General features: G+C 49.7%; 9 protein-coding genes across 9 annotated transcripts; 3 read left to right on the plus strand and 6 right to left on the minus strand.

The window, feature by feature from the left end:
* Positions 1-2264: 2264 nt before the first annotated feature.
* On the minus strand, positions 2265-3800 carry N7496_011968 (DMT family transporter; the record flags this gene model as incomplete). The annotated part of the gene is made up of 3 exons (XM_056704881.1): positions 2265-2524; positions 2589-3343; positions 3484-3800. The coding sequence occupies 3 exons, from the start codon at positions 3798-3800 to the stop codon at positions 2265-2267; spliced, it is 1332 nt and encodes a 443-aa protein (XP_056550841.1).
* Positions 3801-4880: 1080 nt separating this feature from the next.
* On the minus strand, positions 4881-5989 carry N7496_011969 (aldo/keto reductase family protein; the record flags this gene model as incomplete). Its single annotated transcript, XM_056704882.1, has 2 exons — positions 4881-5398; positions 5455-5989. 2 exons carry the CDS (start codon positions 5987-5989, stop codon positions 4881-4883), a joined length of 1053 nt encoding a protein of 350 aa, XP_056550842.1.
* Positions 5990-6296: 307 nt separating this feature from the next.
* N7496_011970 (uncharacterized protein) lies at positions 6297-9394 on the plus strand (the record flags this gene model as incomplete). Its single annotated transcript, XM_056704883.1, has 9 exons — positions 6297-7106; positions 7372-7457; positions 7535-7575; positions 7711-7823; positions 7898-7951; positions 8044-8226; positions 8304-8507; positions 8559-8663; positions 8717-9394. 9 exons carry the CDS (start codon positions 6297-6299, stop codon positions 9392-9394), a joined length of 2274 nt encoding a protein of 757 aa, XP_056550843.1.
* Positions 9395-12536: 3142 nt separating this feature from the next.
* N7496_011971 (AN1-type zinc finger protein TMC1) lies at positions 12537-12755 on the plus strand (the record flags this gene model as incomplete). The annotated part of the gene is made up of 1 exon (XM_056704884.1): positions 12537-12755. One exon carries the CDS (start codon positions 12537-12539, stop codon positions 12753-12755), a length of 219 nt encoding a protein of 72 aa, XP_056550844.1.
* A 665-nt stretch (positions 12756-13420) lies between these two features.
* N7496_011972 (uncharacterized protein) lies at positions 13421-14005 on the minus strand (the record flags this gene model as incomplete). The annotated part of the gene is made up of 3 exons (XM_056704885.1): positions 13421-13442; positions 13531-13628; positions 13724-14005. 3 exons carry the CDS (start codon positions 14003-14005, stop codon positions 13421-13423), a joined length of 402 nt encoding a protein of 133 aa, XP_056550845.1.
* Positions 14006-14648: 643 nt separating this feature from the next.
* N7496_011973 (Hsp20/alpha crystallin family protein) lies at positions 14649-15152 on the minus strand (the record flags this gene model as incomplete). The annotated part of the gene is made up of 1 exon (XM_056704886.1): positions 14649-15152. One exon carries the CDS (start codon positions 15150-15152, stop codon positions 14649-14651), a length of 504 nt encoding a protein of 167 aa, XP_056550846.1.
* Positions 15153-16091: 939 nt separating this feature from the next.
* Positions 16092-17950, plus strand: N7496_011974 (uncharacterized protein; the record flags this gene model as incomplete). Its single annotated transcript, XM_056704887.1, has 4 exons — positions 16092-16284; positions 16338-16500; positions 16547-17608; positions 17662-17950. The coding sequence occupies 4 exons, from the start codon at positions 16092-16094 to the stop codon at positions 17948-17950; spliced, it is 1707 nt and encodes a 568-aa protein (XP_056550847.1).
* A 333-nt stretch (positions 17951-18283) lies between these two features.
* Positions 18284-19549, minus strand: N7496_011975 (serine/threonine-protein phosphatase 2A activator; the record flags this gene model as incomplete). The annotated part of the gene is made up of 1 exon (XM_056704888.1): positions 18284-19549. The coding sequence occupies one exon, from the start codon at positions 19547-19549 to the stop codon at positions 18284-18286; it is 1266 nt and encodes a 421-aa protein (XP_056550848.1).
* A 291-nt stretch (positions 19550-19840) lies between these two features.
* N7496_011976 (uncharacterized protein) lies at positions 19841-20584 on the minus strand (the record flags this gene model as incomplete). Its single annotated transcript, XM_056704889.1, has 1 exon — positions 19841-20584. The coding sequence occupies one exon, from the start codon at positions 20582-20584 to the stop codon at positions 19841-19843; it is 744 nt and encodes a 247-aa protein (XP_056550849.1).
* Positions 20585-20621: the final 37 nt, after the last annotated feature.

The raw sequence follows: 20621 nt of genomic DNA on the forward strand, positions 1-20621 counted from the left end.
TGGCCCTTCAAATTTGTATGTCAAGTGTCAGTCATTTCAAGATGGGGACGGTCGGTGGGAGAGCCCCATCGCCCGGGAGATTGCCAGGTCGTACTACTGGTACCAAGGCCTGCGACATCTCCATCCGATGGGGCTTGGCGCCAGTAGAATTGGATATAAATAGGGAGAACGACAAGTTAGCGCCACTTGAGATAAAAGGGAGGGAGGGGGAGTTGGACATATCATGTAAGACTCGAGGGCGATCGGGGCTGAGGTCTCGAGACTCGAGGAGGGGGGCCAGGACCTAATGAAACATATCTTGAGACCCCCTGGCGTCAGGAAAGGAGTGCAGGATGATGTGGCCAATGACGGAGACTGGAGTGCCTGTAAATTGCATGTGGGTTTGCGCCTTCTGCACTTGCGCGAAAGATGCGCAAAGGGGGAAGGTTGGGCGGGGGGCGATCGGCAAGGAGCCAATGGGGCGGCAACGGGAGATCCGGCGCGGCCGTTCAATAGTCGGGGAGTTACTCCTACTATCTATAGTTGTACACGTACTTCATTCAGATCAACTGCCGGATGCTGAACGTGTAACGGTTGAGTGATCTGATAACCCGGCAGAGATGTAGTACAGTAGAATCCTAGGGTTCGACAGTCATCTTATCCGTGCTTATACGAAGTACTCCGCAGGCGACACGACAAAAAGAAAACAAAGAGACAGCAACAAAGAACCCGACAACAAACAAACGGACAAAGTACAAAGTCCCACAGCCAGCCACATCGGATTCGAAATAGACTAGTGGCTCAGCTCAGCTCTGTCATTTTGTAATCGAGGAGTCTACTCGCACGTCCAACTACGAGTCTTATATTGGAAAATAGTGCCTTAGTGCCTTGTTGCTCCTTGATACATGCAGGGACAACACCCGTTAACGCGATGATCTATAAGCGATCTATGATACCAGATTTAGGAGATCTTCTCGAGATATCTTGGAAGCCCCCAATGCTGATGGTCTAGGCCCTGAGATATGGGATAAGCTGCGTTGTACGAAGTGCTACAGCACTGGGAGTATACCTCCTGCCCCAGTTTCCCATTTTCAGTTACACCGACTATTGTCTCCTTTGAGACCCTGCAGTAGGTTCTATTTATCCAATTATGAACCATATTCTCAAGGCTGGCTCAGCGGTTTGGTATTTCTCATTGGTGAAGCAGTTCAAGTCTAGTGTCTCGACGAGCTATGAGATAACCTGGTGCAGGGCTGCATAGGGACCGGTCGTTTGCCGATATTCGATAAGTTCTCTGCTTTGTTATAGACAGCAGTCTTTGTCATTGAGAAATACCCAAAAAGAACTGCACCGATTGAGAAAGGCAGACAGCAATGACTCTCTTCTTGTATAGCATTATGGAATCTACACTCTACTCTATAATTTAGATGTCATAATCCGCTCTAGTTCACCACCCTCAAAATATCTCTACCTTCACATAGTACACCATCGGACCCTGATTTCACCGACCCAATCGCTCATCTCCGGGATGCCGATTTCCCATCCATGGAACACGCCCGCAGACCCACGACCATTTTTGTGGAGAGCCAAAGAAGTCGGTCGTACCCGCCGACCAGAGTTCGGCTCAGATGAAATCTTCCGGATGGAGAATTGGGAATGTCTTAAATTCAAGACATGATGGTGAGCAGAATTTTCGTGGATTTGGGTCGCACTGCATTCCTATTTCGGGTATGAGCATAGGGTTTAACCTTGTGGGAGTTGAGAGATACTTATGTTTGACGTAATTTTTATGATTATTCAGATGAATAGCTAACATTCTGTAAATTTGAATCCTCGAGGTCCTCTGTAGATCGCGCGTCGAAGGATATGCTTCAAGAGATACGGAAAGATCATGCCTAGGTCACTTATAAAGAAGTTGGGGTATGGATGTAGAATGGAATCTTGAAAGGTGAGAGGTGGAGTGTGTATGTATAGCGCGGCTACTTCTTGAGATATTTCTATACCTCGACATACATCCTTCCATATTCATTCATAAAGACGAACGACGTGTCTCTATCATCTAGTCCGAATGCAATATCCACAGTCAACGACAATATCGAGCACAAAAGCCACTCGTCACAGAAGGAAACCAACCGAAACGAGATATGAACGATTGAAAAAGCCCCAAGCCCAATGGGTAGCTGTACAAGTTCCAATTTAAGACCCAAACACTCGCTAAACTCCAAACAAAATGTAGATAGAAAAGAAGCAGAATATACCACCACTCGACCCACAACGCGGAAAATCTATTCATCGCTTTCCGACTCGACCTGGTCATTCTCAAGATGCTTTTTGCGTTCCTCGCGCATTTCACGGTATGTGCTCCAGCTTAATAGGAAGAATGCCGCCATGATTAGGATTCCGCCGATGATGGCTGCGAAAGACAGGGGTTGACCCGTGCGGAACCAGTCGACGATTGCGACGAGGAAGATTGTTAGAAGGGCGGCGACGGATGATAGAACAGGGGATGTGAGGGAGATTAGGACCAGGAAGGATCCAGAGAAAGCTAGGGAGATGGTCAATCCTTACTCTTCCATATATAAGACACAATCAGGGATATTAATACTTACTAGCATTGGCACAGATGGAGATTAGCAGCATCCAAGCCGCCTCGCCCGTGGGGATGCGGAAGGTCTCCCAGCCTAGCATGTGCAGAATAGGAATAGGAATCCACAGAACAGTGAGTGTGAAACATCCAATCATGCTACCAAATGTATTGGCAAAAATGGTGCCACGGCCGGGACTGGTTCCCTCCGGTGGACAAGCAAAGCGTTTGTATAGCACCTCGTACAGACCGTAGAGCACACTGCCGACACCGATGACAATGTTACCCAAAAGCCGGTTCTGGGCTTCATGGTCCTCAGCACCGGTAGTACCTCCCTTGGAGACCTTCTTCTCGGGTCGGTCACCGTAAGCGACGACGAGGACGCCGATGATGGCCACACACACGGAGAAGACCTTGTCAAATCGCAGCTTTTCCTTTAAGAGGGGGATCGAAAAGGCGTAGGCGAAAAAGGCGGAGCAGTTGTAAATAGCTGTCAGGTCACTGGCTGTCGTCATGTTAACGGCGACGTACCATGAACCACCGGCTATCGTCAAAGCGGTGGTCACAAAGGCGGTTGTCTTCAACATGTACGGGACAGGCGAGCGGTGTGATTCACGGGTTGATAGGTGTACATCTTGCGTTTCGACCATTTGAGCGGTGGTTTTGATGAGGAAGACATGGCGGCGCCAGAATGCATCCCATGATAGCTTTCGCTTTTGAATTCGCAGAATGAGAAGCTGGACAGGCCAGAGCAGTGCCCAGGAACCGTGGGTGATATAGCTGCATGTGGGAAGAACCGAACGGTAAGCGATTTACAGGGCCAGTGGGCAAATGGGCTGATGGGCAAAGGGGAGTATCCGTGGGCTTCGAGTGTGGGCTTGTATCGGTGTGGGTAGATGACTCGTCTTTATAAAACTTACAGCATGCAATATGGTTTATCCCAATGCAGCTCGTGCTGAATGTATACAGCAGTTTCAGTCTGAATGACAAAACTAGCCAAACTCAACAGCAGGAATCCTCCCGCAATCATATACTTCTTGCGAGTCGCCTGGGCAGCGTCGTATTCCGAGTTTCTACTCTGAATGGTAGGCCGACGAGCGTGGTGCAACATGGGCCGGTTTTCCGCGTCATGGCCGAAGCTGGATCGAGAAAGGCGCCCTTGGGGGTCATCCTTGAGTAACGGTTGCTGCGATCGTCCCTCGGTCGGTCGGTGCATTGGGGGGCGGTTGCCAACCATCTCGTCGTCTGAATCCTGGGAGTACCGACCGGGGCTCGGGGTTTTGTCCCGCGATTCCGCAAGTTCAATGCTATTCGAAGCCACAATGCCGTTGTTTCAGCGTGCTTCGGCTCTTGGCCTTTGGGATGGATTTGGGGAGGGCCGTCTCTACTGCTAGAGATCTTGGATGGTGGCGTTGTAGATCGACCTGGCCGCTCAAGATAACCGATAAGGAGTGGAGTGGAGGTGACGATGGTGTAGTTTCCCGCTCATCCAGAAGTATGGGAATAATAGCAAGGGTCAACTCAAGTCTATTGTTTTATTGCTTCTGTTCGTCTGATCCTAAGCGCTCAACGCCGGCTGTAGTTTAGATCCTCGACACGAGTGCCGTGGCTGCGCATTCGTTCAACGAGACTGTTTGGGGGCGGATAGTGCTGTGGCCACGTAGAGGTCGTTCGAGCAGGGTCCAGGGGTCGCGAATGCGTCGGCGACAAGCGATAGAGTCAGCTTCACTGAAGGAGAGGTTCCGGGTGGGACAAATCCGACGCAAGCTGTTGAACAATCAAAAATTGAGCGGTTGGTCACCGCGGAAGCACAATGATACCCCAAGGAATGGACGCCTTCGTCATCCAGGGCTCTATGCCGCTTCGGGGATGGCTGGTGCACGTGATGCGCCCTTGCACTTACCGCTATCCCCAATTGAGGATAGCGGGCCACGTTCGATCAGCCAGTCTGTCTCAGGCGTCTCTTCCGAATGACCATACAATTTAGCACGCGAAACGAGGTTTCCAAGGTTCAAGCAGAGATAATGGACGCTCAGGCATCTCAAATTCTTAGGTGCTCTTGGTGCTCGCAGGTCAGATTCCCGATTTTCGGTCTCAAACTAGCTCCGCTTGACAGAGACCTACAATGTGTAGTATCCTCGAAAGCGTGATCGTGGATCATGTAGATATTCTTTCATGTTTGAACTAATAAGTAATCACCAACTCGAATTTGCTGAAATTCCATTTCCCTTATGTACTCCATCTATCAGATCGCATATAGGTATACACATATCTCAGAGACAAAGCCTCCCAAATTAACACTTCCAAGGACAACTATTTATGCCTTGGGCTTGGGCTTGAACAGGGCTTCCTGGGTATCGTAAGTATACTTCAGGTCCAGATGCCAGTAGTTGGTAGAGTAAGGCTTGGCGACCATCCAGGCCTGATCCAAAACCTCCACAACTTCCTCCGGTAGCGGACCCTTCTGTAGGTCCCTCAGATTAGTCTCCAGCTGACCGAAGCTGCTCACTCCAACCAGAACGCCGTCGCGGCCTCCATCACCCATCTTCAGGGCCGAGTGGTGGCGCACCCATCGCAAGGCTGTTTCAATTAGCGTCAAGCCATGCTTCTCGACAACGGGCTCAATTAGGCTGAGAGCTTCAAAGTTGGCGTCCCGGAAGTATCGGTTACGATAGTTGTTTCCGGTACCGTTATGATCGCTATATCTTCCTTCCGCGGGGACGTCCTTGGTCTTGTACTTTCCAGAGAACAATCCTCCGGCCAGAGGGTTGTAAATAACAATGTCTAGACCGTAGCGCCGGCAAACGGGAACTAGCTCAGTCTCGATATTGCGAGCTACAATGGCTGTCAGTTCTGCTCATGAGAGAGGCAGGAACTGTGCGATCACTTACTGATAGCATTATACATGGCCTGGAAAATTGTAGGCCGCACCCAGCCCCTCTCAGAGCAGGTGGTGACAATCTCCGCGACCTCAAAGGCAGTGTAGTTGCTCAGACCAAACTGGACAAACTTGCCCTCCTTGTGCAACTCATTGACCATCTCCAAAGTCTCCGCAAATGGAACTGAGCGATCAGGCGCGTGCAGGTAGAATATATCGACCTGGTTGGTATTCAACTCCTTCAGAGACAGCTCAAGCTTCTCACGCAACACGGCAGGCTTGTGTGCACCGGGTTCTTGCGGGTACCATTTTGTCGCCAGGGTCAGGCCGCGCTCCTTCCAGTTAGCCTTTGCCGTGAAGGCCTCCTGCTCGCCACCGACATAGATCCGAGCAGTGTCGACTTCATTGAAGCCCTGCTGCTGGAAGTAGTCCAAGCACTTGTTGTATTCGTCGAGGGAGGTGATGCGGGCACCCTTAGACTCGGTTGGGCCAAAGGTCATCAAGCCGAGGATGAGCCGAGGCAGGGGATTTTGTGCGATCAGCGGCATTTTTGAGGTGCGACGCGATTTCGATTGACTTGGTGACGGTTTGCAGAGGGACGATGGCGTTGAAGTTGACGTTGGAAATGTCGATGTCAAATAGTTGAGCGCGGGGGAGGGGTTGCGGAATGGACCGCGGGTTTGATACGAGATAGCTCCACCTTTTCTCGGACCTGACCGCATTATTGCCAAATCCAACTCTTGAACAACCTTTCCTGGATATCTCGTATTCTTCGAGGTCTAATCACTCTCGTATTGTCTCACTATCATTCAGCTGCATCTATTGTGTGTATCAAAAAAACATACAGCCACTATCATGGCTCCGCAACAGGGCGATCGCCCGTTCAAGATCATGGTTATCAATCCGAACGTATCTACAGAGATGACAGACGCCTTGAAGCCTATCATGGAAAGCCTCAACTTCAATGATGTGGAGTGGCACTTCTATACCTCTCCGAGAGAGGTTCACAAATACGACCCTGCCCACCCAGAATCTCCCATCGACAGCATCAACAGCTCCGTGGACTCGGCCAAGACCGCACTAGTCTGTCGAGATACTACCCAATACATCCCGGACTTTGACGCATTCCTCGTCGCCTGCTACTCTGCCCACCCTCTCGTAGGGATCTTGCGCAGGGCAATCGCAGAGTATGAGTCGAAACACACCAACCAACGCCACCGTTACGTGACTGGAATTTTTGAATCCAGCGTCACAACATCCCTCTCCTTGATCAGCGCATTCAATCTTACTTCCGTTATGTACGCCCGTGACCAGGTGGAAGACTCCTTTGGCATCGTCACCACTGGCAGTGGATGGAAGCAAGAACTCACCAACGCCGTTACTGAGATGCTGGTTGGCAAGGACAAAGAAACCCCTGCTTGCTTCGCAGGAGTCGAGACAACCGGTCTTTCTGCCCTCGAGCTGCACCATACTGATCCTGAGGAGGTCAGACGTCGAATCTCAGAGGCCACCACCAGACTGCTGAAGAACTCGTCTACATTTGTCGGAGCAGTCTGTCTGGGCTGTGCCGGCATGGTTGGCATGGAGCAAGCTGTGAGAGAAGGTTGCATCGCAGCCTACGGAGAGAACGATGGCCTTCGAGTCCGGATTATCGATGGTGTCATCGTGGGAGCTCGTCAGCTCGCAGACCACTGTCGATCTGGCTATTAGCATGGCCGAAGCGCCCCCGTGGAAACAAGATGACGACGATACCATCCGGCTAAGCAGGGTAAAAATGATATGAGGCATGAATTGGCATGACGTTGATTTAAAAATGTATATACTTAGCGAAGCCAACCAAACCATTAGAACGAGTCTTTTAATTTGGATGCATTTGCGTGCGATTGTTGATGTTTTGTTCCCAACCGTAAATTGATGCCTAAGGCTGCAGCTCAGAGCCCAAAAGTTCCCCGCGTCAACGCGATACGCGTGGACTTCCAATCCCCTCAACGGCGCAAACTTGACCACGATGCCTAGGTTGGTACTTCCAAGCTCAAATATACCAGAGAAAGCGATTCTAAAACTATTCGTACTAATATCAACGATTTTTGCAGGGAAATCATCACGATCCAAGCCGGCCAATGCGGCAACAACGGTATGTTGCTCTCCTCCGCGGACTTTGAGCGCAGCGACCCCAACACCATAATCGCCTAGATTCCGGGTTGAATAGCGGCGGAATTGATCGTACAACCGAATTGGGATGTTTCTGGCTGACAGTGTCTACCCGCAGTCGGTAGTCAGTTCTGGCAACAGCTGTGCCTGGAGCATGGTATCAGCCAAGATGGAAACCTGGAGGAGTTCGCGACCGAGGGCGGCGATCGCAAGGATGTGTTCTTCTACCAAGTCAGTTTCATTGCCGAAAGAGCACCCTGAAGGCAGTCCTTGTCGGTGTTAGAAACTGATTGACTACCGCGCAGAGTGACGACACCCGATACATTCCCCGCGCGATCCTACTCGACTTGGAACCAAGAGTACGACATTTCCCCTTTAACAGAGCTATGGGGGCACTCTCACTTCTCGAAATCTCAAATACGCGAAAACATGGTCACTAATCTAAGCACAGGTTCTCCACGCCATTCAATCCGGTCCATATCGCAACATCTACAACCCCGAGAACTTCTTTATCGGACAAAATGGTGTCGGTGCTGGAAACAACTGGGGTGCTGGATACGCAGCTGGAGAAGGGGTCCAAGAAGAGATCTTTGACATGATCGACCGAGAAGCAGATGGTAGTGATTCACTGGAGGTATGGCTCATGCCCCCGGAGTCTATTCGTGTGGTTGGATTTGCGACGAGTTATAACTTACCTTGGTTTGGATACAGGGCTTCATGCTATTACACTCCATTGCCGGTGGTACAGGCTCCGGCCTGGGAAGTTATCTCTTGGAGCGAATGAATGACCGCTTCCCTAAGAAGCTGATCCAGACATACTCCGTCTTCCCGGATATGCAAACAACAGACGTCGTCGTCAATCCTTACAACAGTCTGCTTTCCATGCGACGATTGACACAAGATGCGGACTCTGTGGTATGTGTTCATCCTAGCACCAATTGATACATGATGATTGACTTCTGGCAGGTTGTATTGGATAACGGCGCGCTCTCGCGCATTGTCGCCGATCGCCTCCACTTGAGACCTGACTCTTTCGATGATAAGACCAACTTTGACCAGACTAACCAGCTCGTAAGTTCATCACCTACAGTATACACCAATTGGTTGAAAATTGACATCTGTAGGTATCAACGGTGATGTCGGCATCCACGGCTACACTCCGCTACCCAGGCTACATGCACAACGACCTTGCCGGAATCATTGCCTCGCTCATCCCCACGCCACGATGCCACTTCTTGCTCACCTCTTACACTCCTTTCACCGGCGACAGCATCGAAAAAGCCAAGACAGTACGCAAAACCACCGTGCTAGACGTGATGCGCCGTCTCCTCCAGCCGAAGAACCGCATGGTCTCCATGACCCCCAGTAAATCCAGCTGCTACATTAGTATCCTGAACATGATCCAAGGTGAAGCCGATCCTACCGACGTGCACAAATCACTACTGCGTATCCGTGAGCGCCGACTCGCCTCTTTCATTCCCTGGGGCCCAGCCAGTATCCAGGTTGCCTTGACGAAGAAATCGCCGTACCTGCAGCATTCGCATCGGGTCAGCGGTCTCATGTTGGCTAACCATACCTCCGTGGCCACCTTGTTCAAGCGGGTCATCCAACAATACGATCGGCTACGCAAGCGCAATGCCTTCTTGGAGCCGTACAAGAAGGAGGCACCATTCGCCGATGGATTGGGCGAGTTCGACGAAGCAAGGGCGGTAGTAATGGATCTTGTGGCGGAGTATGAGGCTGCCGAGCGCGAGGACTACCTAGATCCAGGCGCGGGAGCGGAGAAGGAGCTCGGGGTTTGAAATAACGAGGCATTTCACAATTTGGCGGTCCATAGTATTTCATTTCCTTTTTTTCATGTGTCTTGTCTGCCATGCTTCAATGTTGCCCCGGCAGGGCAAGGGGGGGGGTTTCGGGCGCATAAATCGGGCCGCGTGCGCAGTGGCAACTGGCGTTTTGTTCTATTCTTCCAATACCACTACCTACTTTTTTTTTCTCATTTTTCATGAAAAGGCAAGCTTGACTGCCCAAAGACCCTGCCAACACATATTTCATTAACCTTTTTAGCGGGGATTCAGATTGTACTCGTCAATGGCCACGGCGTTCTCCTTCTTTCTTTGTCCGCGGACCACGTAGCAGGTGCTGGCTGGAATGGAAATTCCGGGTGATCTGCGCCCGTGAACTTTAGCCGGTTCTGCAGCGGTGAGAGTGCAGAGTGCAGGATGCGGGTTGGTCCCGAAACGGCGAGGGAGAAGCACGTAGTTTTATAGGGTGGCAAGGTGGTCGTACTTGGTGGTTACTAGATTGTACCTGTAGATGCCGGATTGAGTGTGGGTAGGATGAATGGAGGAGGGTTTAAAGTTTGCCAGGTCCTCAAAGAGGGACCTTACCTGGTAGACGTGGACGGAGACGTGGACATCTAGAGATATCTAGGTGGTGGATTGCGTATGCTTCGAGGTATATGCTTGGGGTAATGGCACACAAGATCAAGAGTCTGGAATTGGGTAGTATGATCAGTCTGGTAGCCCGGAGCAGCTGCTCTGCTCATATGTACTCTGTACATATCCTTGAAACCCAAGGAGTCATTATTCACTTCGACATTCAATATTTCTTTTTGATATATCAAATCTCCAACGTGGTTCATCGCCCTAACATGACCTGGAAGAGCAAGAAGCAAGAGTCCTCTGAAGATCATCCGACGTGCTTCGCTAAGTGCGCATTGGGCCAGTAGACTCGTCCAATCTCACCACAGACAGTTCATGACCTGCCTTCCATGCTGTATATGTATACAAGGCCTTGGTCGATGTGATATACGATTCTAGCCTGGGTCTTAGCTTCTCCTTGACCCCGGCTTCCCCCTCCATTAACTACTGCTCGTGGGTCCAAGGTTATTTGCCCGATAGTAAAGGGCTAGTGTAAGGTTGCCCAAGCTCTTAACATATACTCACCGCACTTATGTCCCCTATCTGTTATATGCAATCGTTGGGTTGACCCTTGAAATCCAAGTCTCCGGCACGAACACCTTATGCCTTGCCACTGGGCGATGACTAGGATTCATCGATTCCGTGGGTGGCGGGTGTGCTGGCACTGGTGGAACCGGGAGTTAGGAATTTGGGTTCCCCTCGATGGAATTAGGGATCTACGATACTAGATTCTCGGGAAGAATGACCATTCTTTCACATTTCGCCCGAGCTAGCTCGTTCCAAACCACAGCAATTCACAGGTCTGGTCTATCACTACTGAACTGGCCCCGAGTCAACCCTTTCACGTGAGAGGAGCGAGTCACGGGAACCGATCGCCTCCCGCTCCACTAGTCACCGTTAGTGAGGAGACTACTACTGTAAAGTGGGTTATGGGCTCCAGCAATGTCCCACTTCGGAGTACAGTCTCCTGTACAATATCCACTATGACTCTACACTGATGTACCGCTGGGCCTCTCAGCCTGGAGCCCTTCAGGCGCAGGATAACCGACTCAGGCTACTCAGCAGGCCCAACCCAGCACCCGCACGGACCGATGGCCGCATTCCGATCACTAGACCCGATCAGCCCTGGCGGGTCGCGTGCAAGAAAGAGACGCAGATAGCGCAAAAAGGGGGGTTAAGCATGTCAGAAATGGCGAGATGGTGAGATGATGAGATGGCGAGATAGGGAACTAGTAGGTCCACTAGAGGAGCTTCTTACATATGGTTTCCCCATTTACAGTAGAGTCCTCCGGCGTACCCTATAGCCCACTATCTTGGAGAGGATGTAGTATACGTGTGAGGCGCCACCCCGAAGTTTGGTAGAGACACGGTAGACGAGACCCCCCAGAGAGGGGAGGCGTCACCGTAGAACTGATTTAAAAGACAATTGCCAGTAATTAGAAATCAACAATTTGAATTAGTTAGCCAATATGAGATTTTATTAAGGAGATTGACAATGACCCGACTAAAATGTTCCCCGATAGTAATTGAATGATTGAAAATGGTGAATGATTACTAACGATCCTACCGCAATAAAAGCCGAAAATCAAAGCCAGAAATTAAAAGAAAAAAATGGAGCCTATCGAACCTTCTGGGAAGAGACCCGCTCGCCTCCACGCCGTGGCTGATTCCGTCACTCCCCCAGGACTTTGATGGTATTGAAGGAGTACTGAACGGAGTACTGGTAGACTACGGACATTTCAGTAGTAATAGTACTCCGTAGTACTGTAGTACTGTAAGTATACTGGCAGTTACTTGGTAGATGATGTACTTCCCAGCGAACTATCTCCGTTAGCCTCAGGTCTTTACGGTAGTTCGCCTCACCCTACTGACTCAGCCGACCAGTCTTTCATCCTATACCTAACTAATCCTTTCCCCTTTGAAACCCTGGATCCGGCCTCTAGGCTTTCTGGCTTCTTAGTCTTTTTTGGTTTTTTGGCTTTCCACTTTTGACTTTTTCACTGCCTGTTTCTTCTTTGCTCCCGTCCGTTCCGATCCCGGGGTCTATATATATACTATACGTGGCCCCCGTCCTGCCCCCTTCGGAGTACCACCTCTTCCCCCCCCCCTTTACGCCTTTACATCATCTACTTCCCCCAACGTCCAACGCTTTCTCCTCCTCCTCCTCTCTTCTCTTCTCTCCTCACCCAATTCTCCTCCTTTTAAACCCCTTAAATTTCTCGACCAACAACCTTCCTCTCTCTCACCTCTCTCCCTCCTATAGCTCCATCCCATCCCGCTTCTCTCCATTCCTGCGGATCCCGATCTCTATCTGTTATCAGCACTCTCGCCCTTCTCCGCACGCCTCCCATCCTCCCGTCCGCGGCGCTTATCTCAAACCCACCCGGCTCCTGAAGCAGTCCGCAGTCCAGCAACCTTCTCTCTCTTCCTCCGCGTCGCTTCATCACCGGTCGACCTCAATTCTCGGCATTCCATAACTCAATCACCGTCTCTTCCGCCAACTCCTCAACCAACTACAACCATGGCACCTCGCAAGCCCCGTTGCAATTTCAAGGAGTGCAAGGAAGCCGCCCAGCGGATCGTCGGTGACTGCAGCTTTTGCCACGGCCACTTCTGTTCCAAGCACCGTATGCTCGAGGCCCATTCCTGTTCTGGTCTGGAGGACTGCAAGAAGGAGTCGCATGCCCGCAATGCAGACAAGTTGAATAGCGAGCGGACGGTGGTGGTCAAGGGTGTATGAGGGGTTCTTCCTGAGGGATTTCTGATTCAGGGTTTCGGAGATTCTTTTCTACCCCTCTCTCTCTCCGTCTCACGCCTTCCCCGGCAGTGGGCTGGTGCCATTTAGCCGGTTGGACTTAGCGCGGTGTTGACTTCTTTTGATTTCTTGTTCTCTCCTTTTTATTGTCAGGGGTGTTCAGGTAGCCTGGTTTTTGGCTACCCGGTTTCTTCTTATCTGTCCATGTCTCTTGACTGAGTCATTCTGTTTTTTTTTCCTTTGTCGGGAGGTATGCCACCATCTACACGGCGTTTACTTGTTCCATTCTCGTGATTGATTATGGTTGATCTATCTGGGGATTTATGGTTTTGCATCCTGTTTGCCTGGTCCTTTTTATCTGCTCCTCGTTTTTTTTCCTGTCTCTGACTTTCGGGGCTGCTACATAGAGATCCCACGGGACTCCCTTGGGGCATTATTTCTTATTTTGTGCTCGCCGATTGGAATTCGAATTTACATGAATATACCATATTAATTGTGATGCTTTTCCATTCGTAGCTTTCTTGATTCTGGGGCGTAATCATATGATACAAGTACATTAAGTGGGATTTCTAAGTTCTTCATGCGAAATAGTCCTCCTGACTGAACTCTTCCAGGGTCCCCTTTCCAGTCACGGGACCCTCCTTCATGCCTTAACCAGGTCCGATCTTCGGCCTATAGAAATGGGTCAGCTTCAGCTACAAGGCAACGGGGGAAACATGACTTGAGGGTGATGACTCGAGTGAAACGGGGGTACACGTACATATCATGATGCTCACTCAGCCGGCTGAGGTACTTGTTCAACTCCTCCACACGTTCCTTGTGTGACTTGATACCTTCCTTCTGGAGCCGCTCATGCAACTAAAATCAAAATTAGCTCCAGACTAAAAAACCAAGCGCCATCCGAAACACCACCAAAAGAATAGCAAAGCAAAACAACCAGGAGAACAACATACCCGTTTCCTTCTAACCTCCTCATACTTCCTCTCAGCCTCCGTCTTCGCCGAAGACCCAACCTCCTCATCTCGTTCCCGGGAACCATCCCGCTGGAGTTCAGCATCAGCCTCACCTGACCCCTGCCGCTGGGCCCGTTGAGCCTGTTCAGCTTGGTCGCCTTGCGCGTCTTTCTCTTTCTTCGCCTTCTTCTTCTTTTTCTTGTCGACCCGCCCGTCGCTCACTTTGCTGCCCTTGAGCTTGAGCTTGCCACCCCCGCCAGTGGAGTATTCGTCTGGCGCCATGGTGGCCGTGGGGGAAAGGGAGATGGGGGTATATGGAGAACTGTACTGGGACTGGTGGAAGGCGGTGCGGAGTAAGAGGGGAAGAGGGTGTTTCTTTTTTTGCCACTTTTCTCCGAGGGGATCTAGGTTGTGACTGGTGGGTGGTAATTACTAAGGGGGTTGATTTCACTGCCCTGTAAGGCTGTGTAGCCGTGGTTATTGTTTTCTACTATTGATGGAATTTGGAAGAGCAGGATTCTACGGTATGATTTGATTTTCTTTGTTATTGAATGAGTTTTTATCATACTAATTCTCACATGGCCGAGTCTAGATAGCTTTAGGCGACCTGATTGATCTCGGCTGTATATATATATTCGGTATAGAATCCTTGGAAATGGGATACATGGAAAGAAGCCCATTCGGACTTATTTGTTGTAAATAGAATATTATTATTGAAGTAGATGATTTTATCTGCAAAAATTTCTCGAAATAAGAAAGTACAGCCATTAAGCCACCCACACCATGCAGGAAAGTAACGTTATACTTCCATCAGTAAAAGTACAAAACAGGCGCCAAGTATCATATTCTCATAAGCCTCGCGGGTGAGGGTGAAATAATAGCCTCATGACAAATGATATCAAAAGGCCATGTTCAAGCCCGAGTCTTACTCAATGGTAATCTTCTTCGCGGCCGAGGCAGTAGCCTTAGGCACCACCACAGAGAGAATACCATTCTTCAGACTAGCCTTGACATTGTCCTGGTCAACCCGAATCGGGAACGAGAAAGTGCGCGAGAATTCCCCGACAGTCCGCTCACTAGCCCAGTAGTGATGATCAGCCTCGGAGTGCTTCGAAGACTTCTCCGTAGCTTCAACGGCCTGGTTATCACCAGACTGCTCTGTGGGTTTGATGTGGTACTCGCGTTCAGTGCGACCCTTTACAACCAGAGTCTGTAGATCGGTGAATTCAATATTGATGTCTTCCTGGGAAATGCCGGGCAGTTCGCCGTCCAGGTGGAAAGAGGTCTCGCTTTCGCGGACGTCGAATTTGGGGGCGAAGCTGCGCATTGTGGAGTGGCTGCTGCTTCGGTGGTTGTCGTAGTCGTCTAGGAGACGGAAGAGAGGGGCGAAGTCGCCCGCAGCAGGGAAGCTGGTGCGGAAGAGAGACATTGTGGTTTTGTTGAGTTGGTTGATTGAAGGATGAATGAGGATGTTGATGTTTTGGACGGTTTGTAGCTTAGAGCTTTGCTTTGTGTTTGATTTGATCTGGGAATGTTAGTAGACAGGGTGATGAGGGGTCTTTTATAGATCAGTGGTAGACTATCGCCACATATAATGATTAGTATTTGTGCCATAGTGTTCGAGTTTACGATCGGATGCTAGATGTTACATATTCCTACTAGATGTCTCCAGTAGCTTCTAGATCGGAACAGACGCTTCTCCAAGATTCTACAAGTCACGTGATGAGAAAGAGAGACATATCATTTCGTCAATGCAGTGAAATGGCATCGTGGAAATGAATGCTCTATAGCATTTGTAGTGTCAAAGATGTGGCATGATTCCTGAGTATCTTACATGATTAGAACAAAATGCACTCGATGATGGATATTCATCAGTAATTCTTCACCACTCCGAATCCGCCAGAAACGTCTTAACTTCCACCTCCTGTTGGATGCTTGTGTCAAGACCACACTGTAATTCAACCTAACATCATCGTTTACCTAAAATTACCCTAGCGTTTACAATCATGATATTAATCTTCAAGCTGTATATTGCATGACGTGGTGTGGTATTACAAGTTTTCAAGTATGGCTTGCACTGATGGCTGAACCTGTTTCTTGGCGCGACAAGAATGAACTTCCAATGACTTTGAACTCAAATATATTTGCTCTTTATTTCTTTTAAAGCATATCACATGTAATTCGTGGTACACTGTAGAATTTGAAATCTTTCTGAGCTTGCTCTAAATGACGTCATAAAAACTTAGTCATCCATATAAACATTTGCGCTGCCATCTATGGAAGGACCCATCTGCCAAGGTGGAGGTATTGGAGATTGTCCAAGTATCACCTCACCTTCAACAATTCCTCCAGCTCATCATAGCGAGAAATGTCGCTTGTGCAGCATGTTTCCGCCCTCGAGGGTGTTGACCACGATCCGGAAGTTGAAATTGATGAGGACTTCAGGCCTATTGCACGCAAGATCAGCTACGATGTGTTACAGGCACCAAGTCAACCTGTTCCGGTTGAGGAGCAGCCACCGGCAACTCCCGCCTACAAGGTTTCTGCTGTCAAAAGATTGAGTATGTGCGGTGACCGTCCGTGTAAACCAACTTTACTGAATGATCTTGTAAAGCGCAGGTCATCTTCACCATTCTGGCATGCTGGGTCGCGTCGGGTATTCTGTTTGGATATGCAGCTCTGAAACCTGTGCTGATAGAGGAGGGTCTTTATTATGATCAATGTACCGATGAAGAGCTGCAAGAAGGGGTTGAACTTTGTGTCCAGCAGGACTTGAGGTACGTTTCCTCTCCTCAGCCAGATTGTCTCTCTAACAGACTACAGACTCAACCTTTGTTTTACCATTGCGTCCATCACGGCGAACGTCTCGGCATTGCCTGTCGGGACGATTCTCGACCACTATGGGTCGCAAATTTGTGGCCTTATTGGTAGTGTGCTCCTTGCCGTGGGCAGCCTGTTCATGTCATTCACCTTCCTTTGGCCAAAATTCCAAGGCTTCGTCGCTGGCAACTTCTTTCTAGCATTTGGTGGAACTTTCATCTTCGTTCCGTCATTTCAAATTGCAAATGCATTTCCAAAATATGCAGGCTCTATCGTTGCGCTAGTGACAGGAGCATTCGATGCTTCTGCTGCTGTATTCCTCCTTTATCGGCTTGTTTACGAGGCTTCATCTCGGACATTTACCCCAGATAAATTCTTCCTGGGTTACTTGGCCATCCCAGTGTTGATTATCCTCGCATTTCTATCCTTCATGCCAAAGCGTGACTACTACTCAACACTTCGATTGGAAACTCAGATTGAAAAGGCCGAAGATCCCACTCGTGATGTGCATGATTCTGACCATGAAATTGACAGCCAGAGGGAGCTACGGCGCGTGCGTAGCAAGCGCGCCCAAAAGCGGCAGAAGATAATCAAGAACATCAATGAAGTCCTCGGCGACGAAGATGAGAGACAGCAACGAGCCGAGCGCGAGGAAGATCGTCAAAAAACCAGTCAAGTCTGGGGTGTATTGCATGGACTGCCAGCTCACCGGCAGATGATGACCCCGTGGTTCATTTTGATCACTCTGATGACTATCATTCAAATGGTGCGCATGAATTATTTCATTGCAACGATTCGATCACAGTACGAGTACATGCTTGGTTCCGTCGAGGACGCCGAACAGATTAATGACTTCTTCGACGTTGCACTACCCGTCGGTGGTATTTTGTTCACACCTGTTATTGGGGGATTGCTGGACCGGCTGAGTGTACCAGCGACGCTCAGTATTATCGTGGCTTTCACCACGATCATCGGCGTTCTGAACTCTATCCCGGCCATGTGGGCGGGATATTTGACCATCCTACTTTTCGTCCTTCTCCGACCACTCTATTATTCAGCCATGTCGTAAGTTTATATTCCAATTTTCATTTCCCAAAATATACTGACTCGAAATTTAGTGACTACGCAACTAAGGTCTTTGGCTTCGCAACTTTTGGTCGTGTCTATGGAACGATCATTTGCCTCTCTGGATTGGTTAATTTCTCTCAATACTGGCTGGATTCATTAACCCATGGACCTTTTAATGGGAACCCAGTTCCCATCAATGTGGCCCTGGTAATTGCTGGGTTTCTCGTCGGTGTTGCGCTCGTAGGGTTTGTCGCTGTGGCGGGTTGGCGACTCAAAAACGAGGACGGTAACGAGGATGAGAGGGAGCCATTGTTATTGGAGGTCGATGAGGAAGAATGAAGACAGAGTTTACCTAATCTTTGAATAGTCTGGTTCTCATATCCTGTGGTGGACAGGTTGGCCGAAGCCTAGATTGGTCGATTTTGGCCAAAATGACAGAATGAATATCTTCCAATTGTCGAGATCACGGATATCAAATTATTTTGAGTACTCAACTAAGTTGGCGTAGAGTCCTGTTCGGAGTTGCTAAATAAGGGGTCTATTTTGATAATTGGGTTTGCGTAATTTGAAAGGTAATTTCAATATCATAGCTAGCTTATGCTTATTATATCCTTATCATTCTATGATTCTTGGATTCCCAACAAATGTCTGCTATAATTCAACGATGCTGCTTTAATCAAAGGGAATTGGGCGCAGGTTCGACCCACCCATCCGCTTACGCATCTCTGCGCCAGCGGCGATAGTACTGGGGACCTTGATGCCGCAGCAATCACCAAAGTAATCAGTAGTAGTATGGCCATGGGGATGGTCATGACACTGGCCATCTTCATGTCCATCCTCATCGCCACCCTCGGAAAGCTCGCCCATACCTTCAGCAGCAGGCAACAAGCTTCCAAACAGGAAGTGCTGCATGATGGGGAGCTTGCCGAGGACCTCCTTGACAAACATCTTTTTCATACCGCTCTCCACCTTGAACCAGTTCTTGGCACCGGAGATATCATCTAGCATGGGACTGTGCCAGCGGAGACCCTTGACGGTCTTGACGCTGTCCACCCATCGGACCTGATCCAGGTAGATGAACTTGTCACCTTCCTCATCCAACATGGCCGTGTTGTGAATACCCAGTGGCGTGATGTATGGGTGTTCTACCAGCTGGCTGGCACCGAACAGGAAAGGGAGGAAGTGGTAGTCGTCCAATCCCCAGACACCGTGGGATCCTGCCGGCTCGAGGTAGTATGTGGATTGAATGTCCCGCATGAGATGCAGGTACTGGACGTAGACTTTGAATACAACGGCAGGGAAATCGGTTGTCGAAAGCATGCCCAGTTGGTAGAGGGTCAAAAGCCACATCATGAAATTCAGCTCATGGCCTGACCCGTAATCTAGTCGGTCCCGCGAACCCAATGACTGGACGAGATACGTTGATGCCTCGTCGATTGCCGCGGGGTCCGTCAGACCCAGGATCTCGGTGTGCCATGAGGCGCTCTGTGCAGCGACATCGTCGAAGAAAGCTCTGAATGCAGGGTTGCCGAACCGTGAACCACCCTGGTCAAGTGCCGGGTGCTTCTCTAGCAGCGATTGTAGCTGCCCTACAATTGAGGCGATCTTGGAGATATGATCGGAGTCGGGCTTGTTTTGTAGGTCTGTGATAGCCCGGCCACGCACAGAGTCGGATAGACCGAAGATAAAAGCAAGTACTAGCTTGTACGTCGGGGATGATTGGAAGAGCTCATGGTCTTTTGGCGATAGGATGCGGCGAACGGGGTGGGAGTATGAATGGGTGGACAGGTTAGGCGGCGAAGGCAAAGGAGGGGTGATCGGGGTTGGGTCTCGGGAAGATGTGGGTTGGGATCGGCGAGTATTGCTTGACCGTAGCTCTGATAGCTTCTTGGATAGATCCAATGAACCCGCTCGGGGTGGTAGTGAGGTCGACGCCATAGTGAGTAGTGTGGGGTTGTTGGTTGATAAAAACAGTGGCTTTCAGATCGACGTGACGGCAGAAAGTAGTTTGAATCCCACCGCCTTTTGTAAGCGGAGATGGCATGACGCCATGTTTGTGGCAGGTGGGGCAATCGGTGCAAACCGTGCAAATATTGTCAGCCATGATATTCTGCCAGCAGAATTGTTGGCCCCTTAATTATCCATCCCAACTCTACGAGGATATTAATGGCAGATTCGCTCTAAGTACAATTAATTTCAATATCAATTATTTCACCAGTCCCCCGATTATCACACGTGAAGCCAGTTCTGCTCCAACTGCTTTGCCTTGTCTGGCCTTCCCTGAAAGCGATACACGCTCATAAGCTTCTTGACTGTCTCGACGGTTGAAGGATGCTTTGGTCCGAGCAACTCCCCAGACCCAGTTAGCGCCCGTAAATACATTGGCTCCGCCTGTTCATACTTGCGTTGGTCACAATAGACATTTGCGAGGTTGAAGACAGTGTCGAGGGTGGAGACATGATTCGGCCCCAGTACCTTCTCTTTCCCAACTAGCGCCCGTATATACAAATGCCGCGCCTCTTCCAGCTTCCGTTGAGCATAATATACATTTCCGAGATTCTGCAAAGTATCGAGGGTGAGGATGTGATGTGCTCCTAGCGACTCCTCTCTGATAGCTAGTAGTTCCTTGAAGATGTGCTCTGACTCGCCTATTCTTCCTTGCATGCAATAGAGTATCCCAACGTTGGTGATAGTCTCGAGGGTGAGGAAGTGATGTGCTCCTAGGGTGTTCGTCCTTCCAGCTAGCGCGCGCATATACATCAGCAATGCCTGGTCTAGCTTGCCCTGTTTACAATAGATGACTCCGAGGTTGTTGACGGTGTCGAGGGTCAAGGAGTGTTCTGCTCCTAGTTCCTTCTCTCTCCGGGCCAGTGCCTGTATGTACATTGTTTCTGCTTCGGGTAGTCTGCCCTGGTCACGATAGGCGTTGCCCAGACTATTGGGATCGTTGGATGTTGATGATGAAGAGCCCATATCGGTCGTGGGAAGTAGGCGAGTGTGCCTACTAGAC

The sequence above is a fragment of the Penicillium cataractarum genome (assembly GCF_028827025.1).
Source record: "Penicillium cataractarum strain IBT 29864 chromosome Unknown utg000009l, whole genome shotgun sequence".
In the NCBI taxonomy this organism is placed as follows: Eukaryota; Fungi; Ascomycota; class Eurotiomycetes; order Eurotiales; family Aspergillaceae; genus Penicillium; species Penicillium cataractarum.